Source organism: Ammodytes marinus (assembly GCF_949987685.1).
Source record: "Ammodytes marinus genome assembly, chromosome: 4".
In the NCBI taxonomy this organism is placed as follows: domain Eukaryota; kingdom Metazoa; phylum Chordata; class Actinopteri; order Uranoscopiformes; family Ammodytidae; genus Ammodytes; species Ammodytes marinus.
This window is the reverse complement of record NC_137233.1, coordinates 20,237,743-20,262,209: the sequence shown is the minus strand read 5'-3', so window position 1 is coordinate 20,262,209 and position 24,467 is coordinate 20,237,743. Positions and strand designations below refer to the sequence as shown.

The 24,467-nt window shown below is 40.7% G+C and overlaps 1 protein-coding gene across 1 annotated transcript in view; it reads left to right on the top strand.

Moving 5' to 3' along the window:
- Positions 1-17,775, top strand: part of mtmr14 (myotubularin related protein 14) — a 42,649-nt gene extending 24,874 nt beyond the window's left edge. Inside the window, exons 8-19 of the mRNA XM_080026517.1 lie at positions 862-932; positions 1,033-1,107; positions 3,205-3,271; positions 4,136-4,221; positions 4,621-4,697; positions 5,918-5,954; positions 6,201-6,268; positions 6,520-6,584; positions 7,579-7,711; positions 9,935-10,111; positions 11,827-12,033; positions 14,315-17,775. Coding sequence (XP_079882643.1) covers positions 862-932; positions 1,033-1,107; positions 3,205-3,271; positions 4,136-4,221; positions 4,621-4,697; positions 5,918-5,954; positions 6,201-6,268; positions 6,520-6,584; positions 7,579-7,711; positions 9,935-10,111; positions 11,827-12,033; positions 14,315-14,495 — 1,244 coding nt within the window. The 3' untranslated portion in view covers positions 14,496-17,775. The remainder of the gene's footprint in view (positions 1-861; positions 933-1,032; positions 1,108-3,204; positions 3,272-4,135; positions 4,222-4,620; positions 4,698-5,917; positions 5,955-6,200; positions 6,269-6,519; positions 6,585-7,578; positions 7,712-9,934; positions 10,112-11,826; positions 12,034-14,314) is intronic.
- Positions 17,776-24,467: the final 6,692 nt, after the last annotated feature.

Sequence of the window (24,467 nt, the reverse complement as noted above, 5' to 3'; positions counted from 1 at the left end):
TCTGTCTAGTACAGGAAAAAATGCCCCAAAAAAATCTAAAAAAATTAAAAGTCTGTGAATTTGTTTATAGTATCGTGGACAGTCCCCTTTTAATTAACTGTACAGTAAAGGCAGCAGCTTAAGCCTGTACGGCTGGTTTCCAGATGTAGTCCCCAGCCACTTGTTAATAGGCAACCTAAAATGCATCAGTTCAAAGTTAAAATACAATAAATTACATAACAATTATAATTACAGAGACATACAACATGTTGCACACAGTTGAAGCCAGCACAAAAAAGCAAGCACATATACTGACAAAGACATTAAAGCAAATATCTTCTCACAATCTGCTACCTGTCTGTACTGTGTGTGCACTGAAAAAAATCAAGTCTTAATAAACAGCCTTGGCTCTGTAAACTGGTATGTAAACAAAGGGAATGTAAACAAAGTAAGCCCACTTTGTTTACATCCGTTTGTTTACATACCAGTTTATTGGTGTTATTAACACTCCTGAATAAGGCAGGCTAATCACTCCAAGTATTGGTTTTGCCATTCCTCTCTGCTAAACCTAGCCTTTAAGAACGCCACTGGACTCTCTTGCATGGAGTTTGGTGTTTTGGCTACTGAATTGCAGGTACATATGAAATAATGAACAAATGAAAAAAAGAAACTTCATTGAGGTTTATTTTCATAGATTTAATACAATAGAAAACTCAGCAGTGATGGAGAACATGACAAAAGTTATTCAGGAGTCCATCACACAACTTAAAATAACTCAAAAAAGGAGGAGAAATTGAGTCGTCTTTTGTAAATAGGAGTTTGTAGAAATAGAAAAACCAACCGAATGCTTGTGAATCATTTTTTCCTCTGCTCTTTTTTTAGGATGTGAGTTTTTTAAGGACTACAAAGACAGAGATTACACAGCAGAGGGTCTGGTGTTCAACTGGAATCAGGTACGTTGTTAATCAGACCGTTGGTTCGGTGTGACACTATGCAGTAGCTTGGCTCTCTGTTGTGTTGATGTGATGTCTCTGTTTGTGTCTCCCCTGACAGGACTATGTGGACGCTCCTTTGACAATCCCTGTGTGCTTTACTCAGAACTTAAACATTGACTGGGCTCAATACCAGGTGACCTCCTCTTCATCTTCATTATGTAGTCCTTTGCCAAACATGTATATATGTATATACAGTGCTGCTTGAAAGTATATGAACCCCTTGAGCCTTTTGGAATTTTATTTATTTTAACCATTATTAATTCATTTTTATCAATACCAGTATTTATCACTTCAAAAAATGTATTTTCCGGAAATCAATTGTCAAATCAGACAAAACAAATGATTTGCCAACTTTTGTATGTGCAAAAGTTTGTGAACCCTGAGCTGCATTGGTTAAATTGAGCAGGTAAACACAATCAGGTGGGCCAAATTGAGTGATGAAATGGACCAATGTAATGAGAGATCTTTAGGTAAGACATTGGGCGGCATTAGATAAAACGGAGATAAAACCAGGTCAGTTTAGGCTCACCAAAGTGAACCCATACAATAAGACATGCCAAAAGGGAAAGAAAATCTCAGAGGATCTCAGGAAGAGAGTTGTGATGTTGCACATTTGTCTGGGGACAGCTTTCAATAATTTAAAAAAAGTTTGAGCTCCATCGGTCCACCGTGAGGCAAATCATCTACAAATGGAGAGCTTTAAGAGTGACTGAATATTTGCAGATGTTTAGTCACTCTTACGGCCTCCACACACATCCTGCGTCTACCTCTGGAGCGCGTCGCCTTACCGTTCTGCTGCCTCTCTCGAGCTTTTTTGGACACACATACAACGTCTCAACTGCTGCTGCTTCTGCAGTGCTGCTTTTAAAAGCCCTGTCTTTCTACATAGAGTTTTCATAGATAATTCCCATTAAAAATGAAGTTCTTTCATGTCATTTATGATGCATATGATTTATATTGAGTCTAATATTGAGTCTCGACAGTAATCCGTGTGCCCCATTGCCTTTTTTTTGCCACATTTTCGCTTGTTGGAAGTTTTATTTTGAAAGGGACACACCAGGAAATGGTGAAACTACAGCAAAAGCTGCCGGTATGATATCAATATGACTCTCAGCAGAGTATTTCTCTATCAGTTAAAGCAGAGAGACCCGAGAGAGACGCGCGGCTCTCAGAAAAAAATAGGCGAGCCTCCTGAGGTAAAGGGGAGCGTCGCTGCAGACGTGCCTCTGACGGGCATCAGCAGTGCGTCTGAGGTTGGATGTGTGGCCGCGCTAGGTTGATTACACGGTCAGTGAAAAAAAGTCAGACGCAGACGCGTAGTAGAGGTAGGATGTGTGTGGAGGCCGTTAGAGCTCTCCATTTGTAGATGATTTGCCTCACGGTGGACGGATGGAGCTGAAACTTTTTAAATTATATGATAGCTGTCCCCAGGCAAATGTGCAACATCACAACTCTACAGTATTCCTTAGATTCTCTGAGATTGTCTTTCCCTTATGGCAAGTCTGACCTGTATGGGTCACTTTGGTGAGCCTAAACTGACCTGGTTTTATCTCCGTTTGATCTAGTGCCACCCAATTTCTTTATCTAGTGCTCCCAAGATCTCTCATTACATTGGTCCATTTCATCACTCAATTTGGCCCACCTGATTGTGTTTACCTGCTCAATTTAACCAATGCAGCTCAATTAATAATGGTTGAAATAAATAAAATTCATAAAGGGGTTCACATACTTTCAAGCAGCACTATACACACTCTACCAGCTGGGACTCTGTTTTTCTCTATAATATTTGTGGTATGTCAGTGCCATCTGTTGTTCAACCTGCAAAATGCTTTTGGTCATGATACATAAACACTTGCACTGCACATATACAGTACTAGTCAAAGTGTGGTTTAATGCCCAGTGGCTCCTGCCGTGCAGACAAATTTGGTTATAACCCACATAACGTTCTTTTTATAATCGAAAAATATGTTACATGTAAGGCTGAATGTTTGTGTCAAATATGTATAAATCAGTGTGCTGCCTGAAGAAGAAACAATAGAGAGATGGGTTTCAATGTTGAATAATGTTAAACAAAGAGATGATGTTTTCAAATTTAATGGGGAAATGTAATTGTCGTTTTAAAACTGTGTGTGTGTGTGTGTGCGTGTGCGTGTGCGTGTGCGTGTGTGTGTGCGTGTGCGTGTGCGTGTGTGTGTGTGTGCGTGCATGCGTGTGTGTGTGTGTTGTACAGTCCTGGGACCTGGTGGAGCAGACCCAGAACTACCTGAAGCTGCTGCTCCACATCATCAACAGTGATGGTAGGTGTTCATTTAGGATTATTACTGAGGCTCGGATTCACATTTCAACATGGGAGTGAACTGCTACTCATGATTGATTGGCTTATTCTTTACTTTTAGACAATACAATGTTGCAGCAATGATGGAATTTATTTCAGTTTGTTTACTGTGCAGATATTTAAGTGAGACCCTAAAAGGCTTCCTGAGTTTAAGGTTCAGTGAATATCTTCTGATGATCCGGGGACTGTTCGTACTCTGTGTGTGGTGAAATCTAATGTTAATACAAAGCCTAGGCTCTGTAAATGGGCATGGGCATGTAAATAAAGGGGGCCACAGTAGCCAGCAACATGCCCGTTTACAGAGCCTAGGCTGTGTATTAAAACTGTTTTTGTTTTTCATCACAAGCACAGTACGGACAGGAAGTGGATCGTGAGGAGATATTCACTGATTTTGAGCAGTGTCCAGAATCGCTGACTCCACCTTCAAAAACTAGGTTTTCAGTTTAAATAGCGATAGAGAAAATCTGAATTGCCATAATGAACTCTTTTGAAACAAAGTGATTTTCCATGATTTGTACAAAAGGTGTAGAATCAGTTACTAAGAAAAAAACAAAAAAACATTATTGTTTATTTAAAGGGATAGTTCAGTATAATTGATCTGACTGTTTTCAAAACAAGATTAACCACACCATTGGGTAAACCATGTTGCTATTATAGACTATGTTCACCATTGAAACACTGATTATGTATGTTTTTATTATTAAATAAAATAAAATAAATAAAACGAAATTCACAATCTTACTGTGTGTGTGTGTGTGTGTGTGTGTGTGTGTGTGTGTGTGTGTGTGTGTGTGTGTGTGTGTGTGTGTGTTCGGTGTTGTTTCAGATGAGAGTGGCCTCCTGGTGCACTGCATATCAGGCTGGGACCGAACCCCTCTCTTTGTGTCCCTCCTCAGGCTCTCTATGTGGGCAGTAAGTACTTTATTTCTCCCCCCTCTCTGGCTCTCTCTAACAGCTCCAACATTCATTAGTGACTTGGCTAATCCCACGCTGAATCCATCTGCCTCGGCCCCAGCAACCCCTTCCATTCATATTCCTCCACATTAACTAAGATACCATTTCAAACATACATGTTTAATAAGTCTCCTCTGTCTTCACTGCCTTTTATTAAGAATGAGAAAACCCCACACGTTATAAATATGTAATGTTTTTTCTCAATATATGGTCCATACTTGTGTTCTGTCATGAAACCACACACCACACATATACTGTATTTATGGAAGGGCTTTTCAAACAGAATAAGATATCCAGCCTGTGTTTTATTGAACATGCGCTATGTTTGACAGGCTCTTGCCATGTATTTTTCAACAGGACGGCGCGGTGCACGCCAGCCTGGCCCCGGCAGAGATCCTCTATCTGACCGTTGCTTACGACTGGTTTCTCTTCGGGTAAGAAGGACCATCATTTATGTCACTATTTATCATCATTTTAAAGACTTCATAATGGCCCTCATCTCACAGCACATTAGCCGGTATAAATACTTCAGAGGTGCATTTGCAAACGTGCCATCTGGGACATGTTGAGAGACGCATAGTGTTGGTCTGTGGCGCATAATTGAAAAGCGACTGAATAATGAAGCACTGGGATCAGAGGGAGTGGGAGGACAGGGCAACAGCAGGCAAAGAGCTCCTCTATGGCTTTGCTTTTGAACATGTTCTCCACATTTTCTTTTTCCTCACTCACTCACTCACTCACTCACTCACTCACTCACTCACTCACTCACTCACTCACTCACTCACTCACTCACTCACTCACTCACTCACTCACTCTTTCTTGAGCTTCTTTTTTCTTTTATAATTCAAGATTCAATAAAACTTTATTTGTCCCCAGGGGGCAATTAGAGCAAATAATTTCCAGCACGTTCTCTCCAATTGAAGCTCTCAACAGAGACAGGTCAAAATCTCCTTCACTGAGTGCCCAATGTAGATAATGTCGGCAGAGCAGAAAGTGAGTGAGTGTGAGAGAGAGAGAGAGTGGGAGAGATAGTAAAGAAGTAGTTGGATAGAAGCAGAGAGAGAGATGTTGCCCATATATGGCGCAATCATATTTCTGCATAGTATTATTAATATGTAAAGGGTAAAATATAGTGATATCTGGCCACGACCTGTGCGAGGACCCCCTCTGGACTGTGGTGTCTTGAGAGGGGATATGCCAAAAGACAAATTTTAATGTAGACTTGCTTTACACTAATTGACAAATAAAGCAACTTAAACTTAACTATAGATTTGTTTTGACATGTGGAGGTGTTATGATATCCCTTTTCTGAAGCTTCCTGCTGCCCCAATACAATGTAGGTGAAGGAAACATCCTTAATGCTATGGCTCAGACACTACTTCATAGGGAAATCTGTCACCTGTATTTAGAAGTTGTAGAGTGTCTTGATTATCATTGAATCTTCTCAAACTTTGACCATACTTTCCCTCATTTCATCTAGCATAAATATTATCACCAATTTCCACTCATGTCCACTAATTCTGGTTTAAGGCATTTATTGATGTTCATAGACTTTGTAACATAGACACAATGGAAGTTTGTTGGAATTGTTTGTTGACATTAATAAGTGGAAACCGACATGTATTACAGTATGTTTTTCTATATGTATTTCTAGTCACATGCTGCCAGATCGACTCTCCAAAGGGGAGGAGGTAAGTTCATGTTCAAATTGATGATTTCAATGCTATAGTTTCTATTTGCCAAAGGAAGACTGGAGCAAACACAGTTCTACATGCATCTAACAATTGATATTTTAGATTATTTTGGACAGTTCTTGTGATTGAAATACATTTGCAAACTGCAAAAGTAGCTGAGCAGTTGTCTTCAACTAGAATTGCAGTGATTTAAGTTTGATGTTTCACCTCTGATCCAAACTGTTTTTTTTTAATCTCCCGCAGATTTTCTTTTTTTGCTTCAATTTTTTGAAGCACATTGTCTCAGAGAAGTTCTCTGCTAAGAAACAGAGGTGAGATCTATCTATCTATCTATCTATCTATCTATCTATCTATCTATCTATCTATCTATCTATCTATCTATCTATCTATCTATCTATCTATCTATCTATCTATCTATCTATCTATCTATCTATCTATCTATCTATCTATCTATCTATCTATCACTAACTGGTTGAATGACCAACTTCTTTCGGAATTAAATGTGTGTGTGTGTGTGCGCAGTATTCTTGATCTGCCATGTTATTTAATCCTATTTCTTTAGTTTCAGAAGGAAGAACTCCCACTTAAAAGACAGTGAATTCACTGTAGAAGACCTCTGCCAGTTAAGTAAGTGATGAAACTATTATACTGTCAAAAGCTACATTGCACCTGTGCTTTCTTGTTGTTTGCTAAAGCTAAAAATGCGCTAACAAGTTGCAAAACATTTGAACAAATGCAGGGATATATATACTAAATGCTGAACCTTTATTATTTGAAAGATCTGGGTGGCCAGCGGTAGGACTTAAATAGTGACTGTGACTCTAAACTATTTCAAAAGTTTTACTTTGGATCACTATTTTTATGTTGGTACGAAAGTAATAAACTTGCGTCAGAAAAGTCTTGCATGAGTCATACTTTTATATCTCAGCCTAACTTGTTAGTTGATCTTTAGAAGTGTATTTTTGGTGATGTACTTGTAGCAGTAGCCCTTGCCTTTTTACCTCTGGTCTGATGCAATGAGGAATAGCAACGGTTCTGAGTGCTGGGCAATCAGTCGGCTTTCATCTCTTTACAAAGTTGCCGGGCTTGAACCCAAAACATCTTGCGTCACAAAGCTTTATGTCTGCAGGCTTTTAACTTCCACTAGAGTCCTTCACATTTCTATCAGCGTGCTGCTTTGATGGAACTTGGTTTCACACATATCTGAGAGATTCACCGACTCTCTCCTCCAAATGTCATTTCCCAATTGATTAAGCCAATGTTGTGTTTTCACCTCAGGGTCGCTTGTCCTGTTAGTATATAACTAAATGTGTGCCATATACATCCCCATATCAAATCACACTTCTTCAGAATAGCCTGCAGTCAAATGATAATATTACACTTTTACATATTCATTTTATATATTTGCATGATTACGCCTGCTAATATGCTGATTTTAATGTTTAACTTTTAATATACTTGTCATTGCTTTTGTTTATTGTGTGTTGGCTTTATTTCTACACTAGCTTGTGTTCAGTTTTATTGTTAAGTGTCTTTGAGTACCTTGAAAAGCGCTATATAAAACAAATGTATTATTACTTTTATTCTATTAAAGCTGTGGCGTGCTGGGTGTTTGTTTCAGAGTCAAAGGATCGTGGCAGTGTGACCAGTCTGAGCAGTGAGTTCTCCCTCATCACTGAGGAGGGGGGTGGAGCCTCCAGCCTCACCAATGATGCTGTGGACCTGTTCTCCAACCAACCCCTGGCTGCCAGCTGGTCAGTTCCAGGGTTCCTTTTCTCCTTTTTATTTTGATTTAATTTTTAATTTTAAGATATTTTTTGGCATTTTTATACTTTATTGATAGTGTAGAGACAGAGTTGAAATGGGGCAGAGAGGGGAGTGACATGCAGAGAATGACCGCGGGCTGGAATCGAACCATGGGGGGGACGCCCTACCAACTGAGCTAAGGGCGCCCCTCCTTTTCTCTTTAAAGTATCAGTCCAAGCAGAGTATTTCTAACATGTGTGAACGCGTCCCCACACAGACAATCTCCTGCTGTGTGATGCATGTGTGAATACGTAGATCAGGACATTCTCGGGGTCAGATTCTCTGGATATTTCCCAGAGTTCATGTGTGAAATTGTTTTTAGTGAGCTTCAACTTTGCACTCTTTACCCAAAGGAACCAATAAAGATACAATGTGTTGGGACTTTGAGATGGCGATGACCTTATGGCAATATCAGAAACAAAGAAAGGTAAAACAAGATTGTGAAGGAGTCATCAAGTACAATTTTTCACAGGGATCAAATAACAAAGTTCATTAAACTACCCACAGTATTGAACTGCCTGAAATATACCATCCACATAATGTTATAATATCCATAAGAATGTGGACTTTTACTCCCTGATGAATCGTTATTGTGTGTCTCTCTTCTCTTTTTTTGCAAAGCTAATGTCCATCTTAACAGCACCTTAGCCCCAGAATGTTACAAGTTTGGATCAATGTAATGAAACGGTGAATTCTGCCACATATTTAAAGCCACTACGAGTAACATGGCACGTTGGCGGCCCCTTTGGACAAAAGCGTTAGTATTTTTACGACGCCAGCTGTCGTGAAGCTGTTTTCTAGCTTGTGCCGGGCGTGCGAGATTCAAATGATCAGGAAGCAATATAGTGCATGTCCGTGTGAGTGGTTAGTGACACAGCATCAACTAATACCAGTCAGTGCTACACACACCTGATTGCAATGAGTTGATGCAGTGTCACCTCTCACGGAGCTGAAAGATGACGTGTCCTCACAGAAAGCGAATGAACGAGAGACGGCAGTTATGGATCGCGATGAGGTAATGTGTTGTAAATAATGACTATTTCAGATGAATAATGGTCATCTGATGATGCTGGTGAGGCAAAGTAAACTTTGTTTTAGTAGGCTACCGCTCATTCATTTAGGAGTAAACACTGCAGTCGTGAAATTGTGTATACGTTGCTTGGCAACGCCCTCCCGCGCGCCTATCTCTCCCTTTTAGCTTTTCTTCATTGCATTTAATTTTTTTTCTTTGATGGTTCAGCCCCGTTACCAGTCATTATGACGACAAATAACTGTCTCAAACAAGGCTCCCGCTCCCCTTCCCTCACCTGGAGGGATAGGCTTCTCAAATCACGTTGCTGTGCCACACTGAAATCTGCGACCAATACGGATATGTGACCATAGAGCATGCACGCGTGAACCGAAAATCGGACTGGGTGTGCGACCAGACCAAATGCAGTAATAAAAACTATATAAAAATGTCTTTCTTTGCGCTGATGGTCTCGTTTGCTGTTAAAGGTAATTTATGATTATGAGAGGAAACATGTTGGCTGTTTAAAAGATATTTAAGTGCTACTCGGAGTTGCTTTAAAGGTGAAGTAAGCGGTTTATTTATATTAATATAAGTGTTACATTTCTCTTTATTCATACAGTAATCACTTACACGATGTGCGCGTTTCATAAAGCCAATCTCTTAGTCAGCTGCTCTACTTGTAATAAGCAATTAAACTTTATGTAGTATCCCGAAATTTTATCCAATCACAAGAGAGAACGCTACAAACCGACACCCGTCCGCACCCGTCTCACTCATGGTCTCACTGCCGGTGCACGCCAGAGCGACACATGGGTGAATGTTTATGCGCCTACAATGGCGGAGCAGGTAAAAATCCTTCCCAATGTCTGTTTTGATGGTTTTTATCATGTTTTATCACATTTATGGATCTGAGATGATGTTAGATAACTTGCTGCTCGAAGACCGCAGTGCATTAATGTGGTGAGGTAGGGACGAGCGAGGGGACTGCTAACTGCAGTAACTGACAGGAAGTTAGCTAAAAGAACCATTCCGCTTACGGCTTCTTTAAACTACAGTCAACCTTCAGAAATGAAGATGCTTAAAACCATTCCAAATAAACTTGTACAAATCAATTTGTCTCTTATCTTGCTATTGTTTCTATGTTGTTTTGTGTCCTCAGGAGAAAAGGTCCGGCCTCCTCCCCTCAGATGGTTGTGTGGAATAAACAGAACCCTCTAGAAGAGCACGTCTCCCATCCGCTCCACGAGGGCAGGTCTTCTAGCTCCTCCTCCTCCAACCAATCAGAGCACAGCATCACACGCACCGGCAGTAGCCCATTGGCTGTGCCCGGGAGAAGGTGAGTCAGTTAATAAAATGCCATGAGCCGGTCACACACCTAACCTTATTAATGTAAATGTTGGTTTATCACCAGAGGCTAAGGGCCCTGACCTATGGCTATGGAGCTGCTTCATCACAGGCACACCAAAACAGCCTGTGGCCTTACATCACAGCTCATGCATAGGCAATGAGATTGTCTCTGACACTGAATATTCAAGCGTTATTTTGCCATGCATTGCCCACAATATATGTGTATATATTAGTGGTGGGCCGATAACGGCGTTAACGTGCTGCGTTAACGCCAGACTCTTATCGGCGATAAAAAAAATATCGCCGTTAATCTCTTATTCCTCTTATTTTAGCGCGGATGTATACCTGGCCGAATTGCACTGTAGTGCACGAGTCAGAACGAGTCCGACTTCGCAGCTGTGTACCACATCAAACGTAACGTGCTGACATGGATGCAGCTAGGAAGCCGCCGGGTTTGCTTCAGGGAAAATGTATTTTTAAGAAGCTTCCCAATGGAAACCTCGACAAGACCAAGGTTGTTTGCACCTTGTGCAATGCGGAATTGGTTTACTGTAGGAGTTCTAACAGTCTGTGCTCTCGGAAGCGGCCGGGGCATGCGTGTGTGCAATGGGAGAGCTTTGTGTGGAGAGAAAAAAAAGAGGCAAGGGAAATCGCCAAAGCCAATGCATAGCCTCGACTCATTAAAGGTTGAAAATCACTGAATTACACAACATGTAGGCTAGCCTATGGCTTAAGGCTATGGAAATCATTATGGAAACAATATTTTTTTTTATCAGTGATAGCTCAGCTGATCTCGTTGCTATAGAGACCACGTCCGTCCGCTTTGTTTGACAACTGACAGAGCTGCCAAGTCTCACCCTTTTGGCCGTGAGACACACTCATATCAACCAGCTCACACTCTCACACGCTAGCCTACAACTCAAATTTCTCACGCGGAGAAGTTAATCCCCAAAATAACGATTGTTTTGCGGGACTTTTATTTTGACAGTCTTATATTGAAAAGCTAACGGACATGAGTTCCGTGACATCCTCTTTCTGCACGCGCGTTAACTTGATGCATTAGGTGTGCACCTGCACAGGAGATGAGCCCCTGGTCTGATGCGCCACCTGGCTTGAGAAACACGTTCTCAAAGACTTACTTTGAGTCATTATTTAGGGAGCACACACATATTATGAATGAATTCAAATGAGCCATTTTAATCTAGATTAATCTAGATTAAAAAAATGTATCTATGCCCACCTCTAGTATATATTATCCCAGCAACTACCTGGAATAGATGACATGTACACACTATTTCAACATACTTTAGGAATGATAAACTATTGAGTATGTAGTGGCCAAACACATCCACACAGGACTGCATGTACGTGTACAGCTTTTTATCTTTGTTACCGCTGAGAGATAAACCTAGACAATAAAAATTATTTTTGGTGACGTCAGCAAATAAAGAACTAGATGCAAATATAAGGAACATTTCTTCTGATGTTCTAATGTCTCTTTTTCCGTCCCTGCTGTCAAATGATTTTAACATTTATTTTTCCACCAACCAGTATAGTGGGGCAAGTGGGTCATAGCTAAGACCATACTACAAACCATTGTTATGCCTCAGCGCCGGCGATATGTTAATGCCTTTGAATGTGCAGTGAGTAGCTGTATTCTTGGTAGACAGGACTGTATTTCATCTCTCTCTCTGTGTCTCTCAGATTAGCAGCAGACTACGCTCGCTCTGGTTCCTCCCTGTCTACAGAGTATGGCAGTTGGCAGATAGTGTCGGGCTGTGGCAGCATCCACGACCCCAATCACTTCTCTCACCCTCTGGCCTCAGCATCCTCCTCCTCCTCTGCTGTGGCTGCTGCTCTAGACTCTCCTCTGCCCTTCAGCTTCCAGGATGAAGGGCCCAATGGTAGAATGTGAGTAACACTGTTCAACAACACCCCCATTTCCTATCCAGTCTCAACTTGGGATGGACAACTCGAGTACCAGAGAACTCGTTGTTGTTGACCTTACTATTCGACTTATGTTTCACTACTCGCGCCTAACTATTGTTTACAACTGTAAAACAGTGGAGACAGACAACAGGCAGTCTGCATCACATAATTTGCTAGACCCGTTAGCACACGCCGTTGTGAAGATAGCAGAGTGGAGATGATCCTGCTAATAGCAATAATGGTGAGTGGATATATGCATTCATTAAGTTTTGATGTAAGGTGAACACTTCTGCAAGCTTATGGTGTTTGTCAAGCCGGAGTACAAGCCACAATCACGCCGAACAACAGCCAAGAGAGCTGAAAGATCAGAGCAGCTAAACTGAGGGCTGATTAGCAACGTGTGTTAAGGTGGCTATTAGCATACTACTGACTCGTGGACAGATTTTACCACAGATTTGACCACAGAGGCATATATTATCATAATTTCTTGTATGTTGCAGGGGTTAAGCTTTTTACCACCTATGCTACGTCTGGAGGTGTCATACTTAGGATCAAATGAGCAAGTTCTGTCACTGGATGAAGAGCTGTACACTGTAACCACTTTGTCAACTGTTTTAGAGTTATATAGACTTTGATAGCCCTGCTTGCTATACATCAGCAGGTTGAATGTCATTGTGAGCATGTTCGCTTTAAGCTCCCAGGGGTTCAGTATAGCCTGACGGAGCCCACCTTAACCCTGGATGTCCACTGGCAGTCTGTTCTTCAGCTTCATTTCCAATATAGTTTGGAGTTTATATTATATATTATTATATATTTTTGTTTTTGTTTTAAAAGCTTTTGAATAGAGGTTTTCAGCTCATAAAGATGGCTACGTAGCTGAGCTTAGCATCCCTGTTTTACTACTACACACTGACTTGTATATTTTTCTCCTGAATAGTGTGTGTGTTAGACTCGGCTCACTGGGTACATTTAAATACACGTGCTTTTCTTTCCTTTTCAGCCCTCTGCACACACTGTTAGAGATGTTCTCTTTTCTAAAATGGCCTTTAGGGTGAATACACCTAAACACATCAGGCTGGCATTTCAGTGAGTAGGTGGAAAATTGAGCTTCTTTAAAACGGTGATGTAAGCATGCCCAATCACAGTCAGGGGCTGTGAGTTAAAAATACAACCTTTTATTTCCTCCAATTCTCTGAAATGACTTCCCCTGTATGACATTATAGCCATTCTCAAGACACCATGTTCAACATAATGTCCTGATCATAGAATGGAAGCTCTTATGAGCTGTGATGACATACAGTTTTAATACTGGTTCAATTGTCTGACAACAGAAACAGCAAAATGTGTAAATGACATCATCTTTATCATGAGTGCACAGATAACCAATCTTCGTTTTGTGTGACACTAATGGCACTTCCATGTGTGCAGTTTGACACATATCTGCCGATACAGCATATAAATACTGCAGTGCAAAAATTACAAATCTACAGGTGCGTCTCAAACAATTAGAATATCATGTAAAAGTTATTTGTTTTTCTGTGCTTCCTTTACACCTCAGCAGTGCATTAATGCAATAATTAATTCAAAATACGAACCCAGACCGAGTATTGAGTGGATGAATGAACATACTTTTCAGAAGGTTAACATTTCTGTATTATACATTTTTATTTTATTGGCATTATGTAATATTCTAATATTTTGAGATGCTGGATTTTTGATTTTCACGACCTGTGTGCCGGTAACAACTAAATTAGACCAAAAAAAGAGCCTGAAATATTTCACTTTGATATGAAAGTGTCACTTTTTGAATCAAATCAAGGGAATAATTAACTTTTGAATGATATTCTATTATATATGAGATGCACCTGTCCTGTATGTTCGACAGAGTTTGTCCAACAGACAGCATCGTTGGTAAATATCTTGGTATTCTTCCCCTAAAATAGAAGAGAGTATTATTAAAAAGTAATACAACTAATAATTAAATAATAGAAATATTTTTTAATATAAAAACAAACAATACAATATAAATGAATGGGGCAAAATGTTGATAAAAACTAATATAGTACGTATAAACCATAGAAAAAATAAGAAACTAACTAGAAGCCGGCGACTAAATGTGTTTTAGTCTTTGTTTAACATCATCCACATCAATACTGGAAGCTAAAACTCTGAAACTAAAACCATGTTTGATTTATAAGGTAGGATTTCCTCCCCTAACCTTTGTCTCCCTGTCTTTTCCTTCCGCTCCTCCTCTCCTGTGCAGGTGTGCGTTCCCCTCTGAGCGTCAGGCGCGTCTGGAGGCGGTGCGGGAGCTGTTCCTGGGAGCTTACAGCTCCACGGTGGGCCTCAAGTCCTCCACACCCAGCCCCTCCACGGCCATCACCGGCCTGCTGGAGCAGTTTGCCCGCGGGGTGGGCCTCAGGGGGACCAACAACATCGTCTGAACCCTCCACATGTGACTGTCTGCTTCCATCCATCCATCCATCCATCCATCCATCCATCCATCCACAGTTGATGCCACATGCCTGGACTCAGTACAATAGTGCCAAACATCTCTGTTCAATTCAGGGATGAAGCATTTATTTTTTATCTTGAATTTCCTTTTTGATTTTGTTTTCAATCCTTTTTTTCTCTGCTTTTAAGAACTCTCTCTGTGAACTTTTAATCTTCTACGCTGGAATTCACCAGTCTAAATTGGGGAGGAAAATGTTTCCAGCCACATAATCAAAAAGGGAGAGTGAAAAGTGTATGGGGTCTGTACCTGTTACAGGCATATAAAGAATTTTTCATTAATCTGTTCATAATGTAAAAAAAAATCCCTATATAGCCCGTGGAGGAGATATATTTCTAAATCTCTTGCTTTTTGCTGCTATTTTGAACTGATCCAGGCAGAGGAAGATTCTTTTGTTCAGGTGGATTTTAAAGGGTGAGGAAAAAACAGCACTTAATGTGTTCTGACAGAGAGGACACAAAGCTTCTTTTGGTGTCTGATTAGGGACGGATTAGATTGAAGTAAAACTATCTTGTCTCTTATCACTTTGAAAAGTTTACATATTTGGGATCTAGACTTAAAAATACGAGGTTGAATCTTACCTCTAGCATCTTAACGTCTTAACGCATATGCTATAGGTATGTGGAAAGAGTTATTGGCTGCTGGAGTAATTCCCTTCCTTTCGCTCTGGAAGTATAGCAATCCCTTCATAGCACGTAGTCTAAAATAGGAGTTTGGGGGGCGGGGGGGGGGAGAGACAAAAATCTAAGTCCTAGCGGAGACAGCAGTTTAAGTTGGTGCTGGTGTTTTTATCCTGGTGTTACATCACAGTTTGTAACAGGTCAGATTGTAAATCTTTGCAAAAATGTCTTCGGGATTAGGGGTTCACCTGGATGCAAAAGTATTTACCCCTGGTTCTCAAGTGCTGAACTTGAAAAACTTTTGTCTTCTAGAGGTGATGTTCATTAGGGCTGTGTGTTGGCAAGGACTTCATGATACGATACGCATCACGACGATACATGGCTCACAATACGATATATATCCCGATACAATGTATTCCACATTATTCACTTAAAATGTAAAAAAATAGAGTTGAAATTCAAGTTGCTGTGTACCATCTGGGTGGTCTAAATACATACAAAAAACCTGCATTTTTCTCTCTCTAAAATATCCGCACTCGAGAAGACAATACGATATAGATATCACGAAAATGAATATCACGATATATTGCCGTATCGATATTGTAGCCCAGCCCTAATGTTCATATAGGGATTATGGTGACTTTCTTGTTGAAGATATTCATGGTGTTGGGAGAGAAGGTCATATCATGCCTACGTTGTTACCTCCATCCAGCTGGGTCAGTCATTGTGCTTTGTGTTTCACAAAGTTACCGAAACTGTTTGACGCAGCACACCGGAGGAGTGGGTTCACGTTCACGCGCTGTGTTTCATCATGATCTGACCAGCTCTTTAAAACTGGTGCAAAGAGCCCGTTATTCTAGTGTTTTTTACAACATGGGAGGAGGATCGGCATGAAAAAAACTCCGGTCTTGTCCCTTTAACTATATCACTTAATCCGCATCAGGTTTTATGCCAACAAGGTTTTCACACTCACAATGTTACAATGTCTCCATATTAGTCCATATCCACTCATTTCTTCTTTTTCTACTTCTCTTCCTCCTCCTATAGTAGCATTGACAGGGGTAGCACAGAGGCAATGTGGTAGCAAATGTGTGAACCGAAAGCTTTTTTCTAGAAGTTCTCTCCTGTTGGCCTCCAGTGAAGCGAAGGTGCACAGGATTCTTGTCTGCACTGACATTTCTGCTTGGCTATTACAGTATCATGCAACAGATTTTTCAAAGACACAAGAACCTTCCATCAGGTCACACACTCAGACAGACATTTGCTATGGGCAAGATTCACAATGACTTGGATTGAGAGAATTCTGTTGAGAGCTTTTTATTTGGAACTAGCTTTTGTCGGTGTTGCCAAATGGTTTTGCCAGCTGCTGTACCTCAGGACCTTTTGTTGTGCCTTTTTGTATCTTGAGTAACACTGGATCAGATGTGTGCTTGTTCTGGTCCAGGTTAAGGTTTATTGAAGAGCTTGGGCTGTTTGCAGGGGATTGTTAATGAAGGGTTTGACCATAGAGCATTAGCAGCGTTAGCTTAGCAGAAAAAGCTTTACTGGGTTTTCCCTTTATCACTCACTAGGTTGCAAGATTAAGGTCATTTTAGTTGCACAGTTGAGTCTCATGATAAGGCTGATGAGATTGCATCTTAGTCAGTGACATGAATTTATCATTCAGGCCGATATGAGATAGAGATTTTTCAATTTTTTGCAGTTGTAAAAGTCTACAACTGAAGATGATTTTTATATTTAAGATATAATACTCATAGGGAATTTGGGGAATAACATTTGCCTACTTTCTGAACCATGGTGAGATTATCGTCAACAATGTCATGGTTTGTAGCATACAAGAAACCAAACGAAAGAAAGACTTTGAATTACATTTCTCAAAGTGCTGAACAGATATTTGAACTGGCGGAGTTTGGTAGTATCTGGTTTATAATATCACATGAACCAGTTCTCTACCACGGAGTATTAGGACCACATAAAAGGGGACAAAGATAGTTTTTATTGTGCATTTTAGAAAATAAAACCTGGACGTCTATATTTCAACTTAATAACTTTTTGACTATTTTTGAAATGCAAATAAATCTTCTCCTCATTGTCCCCACCTGGGTGCGGCCGTAATACTCCTTTTTATTTCTCTGCCGAGCCCGTCAAAACGCTTCTATTCTTTCTGCGACACAAACTGACAGTAGAACAATCTTCAGCCTTCTGTTTAAAATATCTTTCCTGAGGAGAAATTGCAGGCAGCCAAACACAGGAACCTTGCAAAATCGTTTTGCTGTTTTGTTTGTCAATTTCAAAAAGCTGAAAATAGTCATCGTCCGAGCTCATATACTCCCCAAGCAACTTTTTCAATCAGCTTTATCACTTTATATTTCACTGACTCAATCGTGGCATAGTTGTTTAATCTGTTTTACAAAATATGTTTTATTACAGAATCACTTTTATTCCCATGGCATTGCACTCGTCCTGATGTGTAAAAGACTTATTTTGTTTGTGCACGTGATAATGATTTTTTTTCTTTCTCTTTTTTTTCTTAATTTTTTGGCAGCCTTCAATGAAAGGTGAACTGAGCAACAGGTGGCAATTGTGAATAAAAACAAAAACCATGAACACATGTGTGACTTGCTTATTTCCTTCTAATTCATCTCTATTTGCTTTAAGGCCTTTGTACACCGGGCGCGTTTTATTCGTGCGATTAATCCGTTTATTAACGAACGTATACAGAGTCAATACAAGCTTCCACACCAGCGCCGTCATTTCGCATCGCGAATTTGCGTTTTTTATTTTTTCGAACAGAGTTCGATTTTTCTGGGACGTCGCTTCTAAAGTGGGACGCGACAAAATTCACATTTCAAAACATTCGCTTTTACGTTGCGTTTATTCGCGTCGCGCCCGGTGTGCAAAGGCCTTTAGTGTCCATGTTGGGATGTACAAACTATTGATACTATACAATCTAACTCATTTATAGCTGAGCTGACATTGACTGGTCTTTCCCAACACAGATCAGAAGTAATTTTGTCAGATAAAGTGATTGCATAATGCATTTATATAACTTGATGTTTTCAATTCCCACTTCTGATAAAGGTCACAGCAAATTCAATTGTGTAAAACTGAAGACAATAAGACATTAAGTATCATACAGGAAACCAGGCCCGGTTCTAGACAGTTAGATTAGGGTGGGCCTGTAGAAATTTTAGGAGGGCACACTGGGCAGAGAGACCAAAGATGCGAACGCACACAAATAAAATTTGAGTGTTGCTGTGTGGGAGATTTGATTCTCTTGCATGTTTTTCCCCCCAAATGTTTATGAATAACATATAATATACAACATTATATAGATATATAGTCTTTCCACTATTGCCCCCGATGTCCAGCTGGGTGAAAATAGTAGCCAGCCGAGGTCACTACTGCTAGGAGGGTCCGGGGGTATGCCCCCCCGGGAGATTTTTTTTTACCTTTTTAAAGTGAAATGCATGAATCTGGTAGCCTGGAAATCCTGACCCTGATATCTTGAACGATAGAGGGTCTGGCGACGATCAATAGTAATTTCCAACTCTAGGGGCGGCTCCTACTCGTGCATTTCAAATGCCACTGCACGCAGTTGGATAGCACTACAACCAATCAGAGCGATGCACAAGTGACGTAAGCCCCGTTCGTTTAGCGAACAGCTGTTAAACTGTTCAATTAAACGTTTGCCGTTGTCGGTCGGCAAAACAGAACATTCCACTTACTTGCTAGTGAAAGCTATGAGTCCCGTCTTCCAATTCGTTAAGGGTCGAGGCCAAAGCAGTCTCAAACTCACACAACATATCCGCAGCCATCTTTGATGTTTACTATCACAGCTTCGACGTCGCATGCACGTCACTGTCGTCATCCGGTTACGTCCTCCCCAGAGCACCATATAAAGGGCTCTGGCGCGCCCATATTAGATAGAACCAATTGAAACGTTATACCAGATTTCTGGTAGTCTTGATAAGCTTCAACGGAGCGTCTCCAGACCAACACGCGCAGCAAATTTAATTTGCCAGCGCCTAGTGGCAGGTCTGGGAATGCCAGGCTATGAATCTGGTGCACTTTGAGAGGAAAATTAAGAGGCTAAATCAGAGGAATTTTGTGTGAACAAATAATTTGGAGACACTGGGTCGGATGAATTACAAGCTATTGAAGAAAGACACATGGATTTTCCATAGAAATATAAATTTGAAATAAAATATTATGGAGGGTCCTCTGGGATGGGCTTGGTGCTCTTTTTCTTTTACGGGACATATTTTTCTGTAATATAATGAATTAATTTAAATGCAGTGAGAGGAACGAAGCAGCAGAACTCTGTTGTCCAGTTATCTTTTTTTCCACAGACGAGGCTGAAATAGGCTATAGACTATACACAGTGCATGGGCAACTGAGGGCAGCCCCATTTTCAAATAATTTTAAATAAACTCAATACACACTGCATGCCATGGACTTGAACGTGACGTGATCAGTTAACGTCGGATTACCTCCCAGATGAACTGATTCAATTATTAAGCTATTAACTATCTATCAAAACATTGTATTCCTTTCATTGTATGATAAAGTACATTTACATAATATGATGTTGATATCAAACACACAAACTAAAAAAAAAAACGAAATAAAAAAAAAAAAATTGGGGGGGCTCCCCTGGCACTCGGGACCCAACCACTCATTTTGCTTATGCCTCGGGCCGGCTCTGCTGACAAGTGACCACTATAAGTGGGTGGGTAACTTGGAGGCAGGCTGTCCTGCCCACCCAATAATACAATTAGAAGCAATGCATGGTAATGGTATATTCTTTAGTATTAATTAATTGTCTAAATTTTATTTGACATTTTCTTGGACAGCGAATGAATAGGTCCGTCCGATAGTGGGTCTGGACTTCCACCCTGGCCCCTGGCTACCGCCGGCCCTGCAGGAAACATCTATTACTAACCCGTCCAGATAAAACCCAACTACACATATATCAGAGGGCTAATTGGTTTTGTGGATAAAAATACAGCGGCTGTGGCGAAACGCGTAGGGTTGTCGTTCACTGGAGTGCAAGGTCGGTGGTTCGATCCCCTGTCTCCCCCACCACATGCCCCTGGGCAAGACACTGAACCCTAAATTGATGCCGGTAGTTAGCTCGCTCCCTGCGTGGTAGCCGCTGCCATTGGGGTAGGAATGTGTGGGTGAATGTGTACAAAACATTGTAAAGCGCTTTCGGTCTGTGAAAAAACAGGGAAGAGTGCTATATAAGTAGAGTCCATTTACAGTAAGTAAATAAGTAAGCAACAGTGATTTGATATTCATGATTCATTTACTGTTAATGTGTAACTTCACCTGATTGATTCATCTCTATAGCCTGCCACTTGGTTGACTAATGTTAAGCAAAAAGAATATCCACTATATCACTGTGTCTTTAAGTAGTATGCAGTTTCAGACCACCTCCTACTAGGAAGTTAGTAACAAAAGATTCACCCGAGCCTGGCAACGCCCGCCTACCTACTTCCGCTCAATTAAAATTTTCCCTCCAGTAGTTAGGCTGTGTTCGGAAAGCCATACTAACGTCCTACTCATACTCATTTTGACTTCAATTTGAGTATGTGACGGTTGGGTATGCGAGTTTGGGTATGCAAGAAATTCCCGGATGAGTACTAACTTCCGGGAAGATTTTGGGTATGAATCGATTGTATACTTTTCCTACTCAACCGCCCCACAATGCACTGGGTCAATTCTACACGCACAGGAAAATGAAATATTTTCGAGCAAGTTGCTAGGCAACGACATTGTTTGGGGTCCGCGATCTGACAACTGTACGTGCAGTCATTCATAAACTCTTACAATAGATAAGAGATGAAGATAAATACCTAACAACATTAGAGTTACTAAGTGAAATGAGTGATGTGAGTCTGATAGTGGAGCGAGATCAGAACAGATCGCTGTTCCACACACCGCGGCTCGTCCAGCTCAACTCACAGACAGAGTGCTGTCTGATGAGCCGGACAGAGAGCGTCGGAGGGATCCTCCACCTCAAAACATAATTATAAAACAAGAGGTCTAAAACACAGATGATGAACACAGGACTGTAAAAATGTAGTTCAATATCTAACCTGTAGAGGGCGGTTATATGCTAAACAGCGTCTAAACTGCCTGAATCTTACAAGAAGAAGAAGAAATTCTTCATTGCTTGAGTATACTTCAACTGAAAACGTTTCGACGCACCTCGCATACACAATCGATCTTTGAGTAGACAGTATGCAGTATATAGATGGTGAGTATGTAGGATGTAGGACGCTAGTATGGCTTTCCGAACACAGCCTCAGTCTGGGTCTGCGGTATATTCGCAGGTTTTCTCCTGCAGATTTTTTACCGGTCCAATCAGTGAACAGAGGGAGTGGCTGAGAACAATGATGTGCACCAGTTTCAGTTGCAGAAGCCGGCACATGACATACATCACGACCACACTTTATGCGATTGGTTGGCAGATCCAGAGTGGCACTGGGCCAGGGCTGTACAGTGCGACAGTTTTGATCGCATTTGCTACTGAAATTGATCACGTGCGATGATGAATACAAGTCCACTCGCACTAGTGCTAATGAGGAGAGGCTGTCTTTGAAACACAGAAGAGCACTGCACAACACTGCTTACAGGGCTCTACATTAACACTGTCCAAATGCGGTCTTAGGCGAGTAAGTTATTGAGTCCACCCTCCACTTTGGCTGGTGAAAGATATGTGTCCTCGGGATCTGTGCTCGTGCAGCGATTCTAGCGTATATAAAAACGTCACCAACGGTAATAACCGGAAGGAGACGGCACATTACCGCAGTTAAGTTAGCGCGTGTACAAACAGAACATTTCCTGTGCGCCTTCACATTAAAAACCTATTACTAGCCAAACGTGAGTTGACTTTTATTTTGAAGCCGGTAATAACAGGAAATTAGCGCTTTACAGCACTGTAGTGCTCTAGCTTGAAAGGCAACTCATTCAGCTGCAAAGAGCAGTCAACAATAAACAAACAAAGTTTTAAATAAGCCACTGAAAAGCTACTCCCAACACATTCACAACAACCTATTTAATTTATCCTAAGTTGTACTAATATGTATACTTCTTTATTTAATAGGCTGTTTAATGTTTTAAAGTTTGGGTTTAATTAACAGAAGGACATTTTCTAAAAAAAATATTATTATAAATATAATAATTATATGTATATACAAAAAATATATAGATATAGATATTATTTTTATATTTTTACGGGGAGAAATAATTCTGAATCAGCAAAAAATTGCAATTGGCAGGTTAGATTCTTTTGTCTAAATTGCAATCAGTGCACCCCTACACATTTTTCTATTATTATTACTGCACACACTAGGATATAATATTAATTGAGAATCTCAAATGAGACCAAGATGACATGCTCAAAGGTAATTAGAGCGAAATGCAAGGGTTAAGGTTATGCAAGTTTTCGATCATAGCCTACTTTGTGTGCTACCAAATTTATTTTTGTGCTACTGAATTTCTTTGCTTGCTAGTGTAACAGTGTAAATAATTACTTGGCTTGAATGTTAAATTCCTGTCAAACTTGGGACTGCAACAAAAGTTTTTTGTGTATTTTATTTTGAAAGTCTAGAGCGGAAGTTGATTTCACCCTTAATGCTGGGCATTTTGCTTTGCGTTCAGAAACAAAATGTCGTCACTCTGTTGGTAAGTTGCTGCCCTGTTCGCTCAGACATTAAGTATAGTAATAAGTGAAAACTACGGTTCATATGATGTATAAAATATCAGCATTTGTTGTATAGCATGCTTGACTAATGAGGCATCTGTAAAACTAGTAGTTTTGTTGTTTTGTGATTAATTGTTGCCGTGGTGTTTGAAGAGTGTCTTTGGGCTAGCAGCCAACATGTGTGAAGCTGTACTAGCTAGTTACTTTCAGCACGGGGTGCACGTGACCTCTATGCTCATGCCATGCTCCTCTTTTTATTTGTAGTGCGAGCAAGACGAGACTTTTCAATTAATGCACATTGGTTGTGTTGCATTCCATGTTGCAGGTATGTTTATTTGTACTGTTTTATATGCAATGTTATGTGTAATTGATATCTGGGTGCTCTTTTAGATAGGATATTTTATGTTTTTATATTTTATTTACAAGCATGTTTTAGAACCAAAATATACCACTATACGATCAATGTTAGAAACAAAATGTCGTCACTCTGTTGAATAAAACCCAGTGCAGTACTCCACCCAACCTGTCTTGAGGTCCTGTCATTCAGCAGCAGAAGAAATATAACATAGGTCACATTGGTGCCGTGACTCATCGATCTCCTGGACGGTGGCTTCTTCAGCGCGATCCGGGGATTCTATCTGCTACTACTGTTCCTCTATATGTAATCAGGTGGACATTCCATGTGTACTGTTGGGCTGTTAGAGCGCATAGTGATTTTTGTGGTAATCCTGCTGCTCATCCGTACTAACTCTATTGCACTTTGAGTATTTAGATTTTTTTAAAGAGACATTGAAATTTTTTTTTCTTTCTTTCACAATGAGTGTTATTCGGGAGGGAGATAGCACCCCTCGTGGTGTTGGCAGGGGGAGAGGAGTGTTGTGTTCTCCTATGTTTTTGCAGTTTGAAACACCTGTAAATGGGCGTGGTATTGTTTTGGGGGGAAGTGAGGGTACACCAGGGCTCCCTTTGATCAATAGGCATGTGTCCCCTCCCCTAAGTAATCCTGTGGGTATTTCAAATGAGCCGCAACATACCAGTTCTGCTGCCCCTAGCCCTGTGGCCCTTGCTAATGAAATTGTCAATCAGATGGGAGATGTAATTCAGCATGTTACTCAGAAGGTTGTACAGAACATTATAACCCAATTCAGCCCATCTGTGAGTACCCCTTTAACCAATGCTGCCACTTCCCCAACCAATGCTGAAATGTCTACTTCAAACATGCTTGACAGCTCTCATGTGCAGCTCGTATCCCACAGAAAGCTGAAAGACCCCCCATGCTTCAGAGGGGAGAGCTCTGACTCTGTTTCTGTTAGAGAGTGGGAGGATCTCATGAGAACTTATATTAAGAAAAGTAACCTAAGACCCGAGGAACAAGCTGAGGAGATCCTTGTTCACCTTAGGGGTAAAGCTAAAGACATCGCCCGGGTGGGTACCAGAAACAGTGTCATAGATATCACTCGTGACCCTGAAGCCATCTATGCTCTCCTACGAAAGCACTTTGGTTCTGCCCCATGCTCATCACTCCCACTAGCAGACTTCTATACCACTCTGCCTGAGAAGGGTGAGGAGG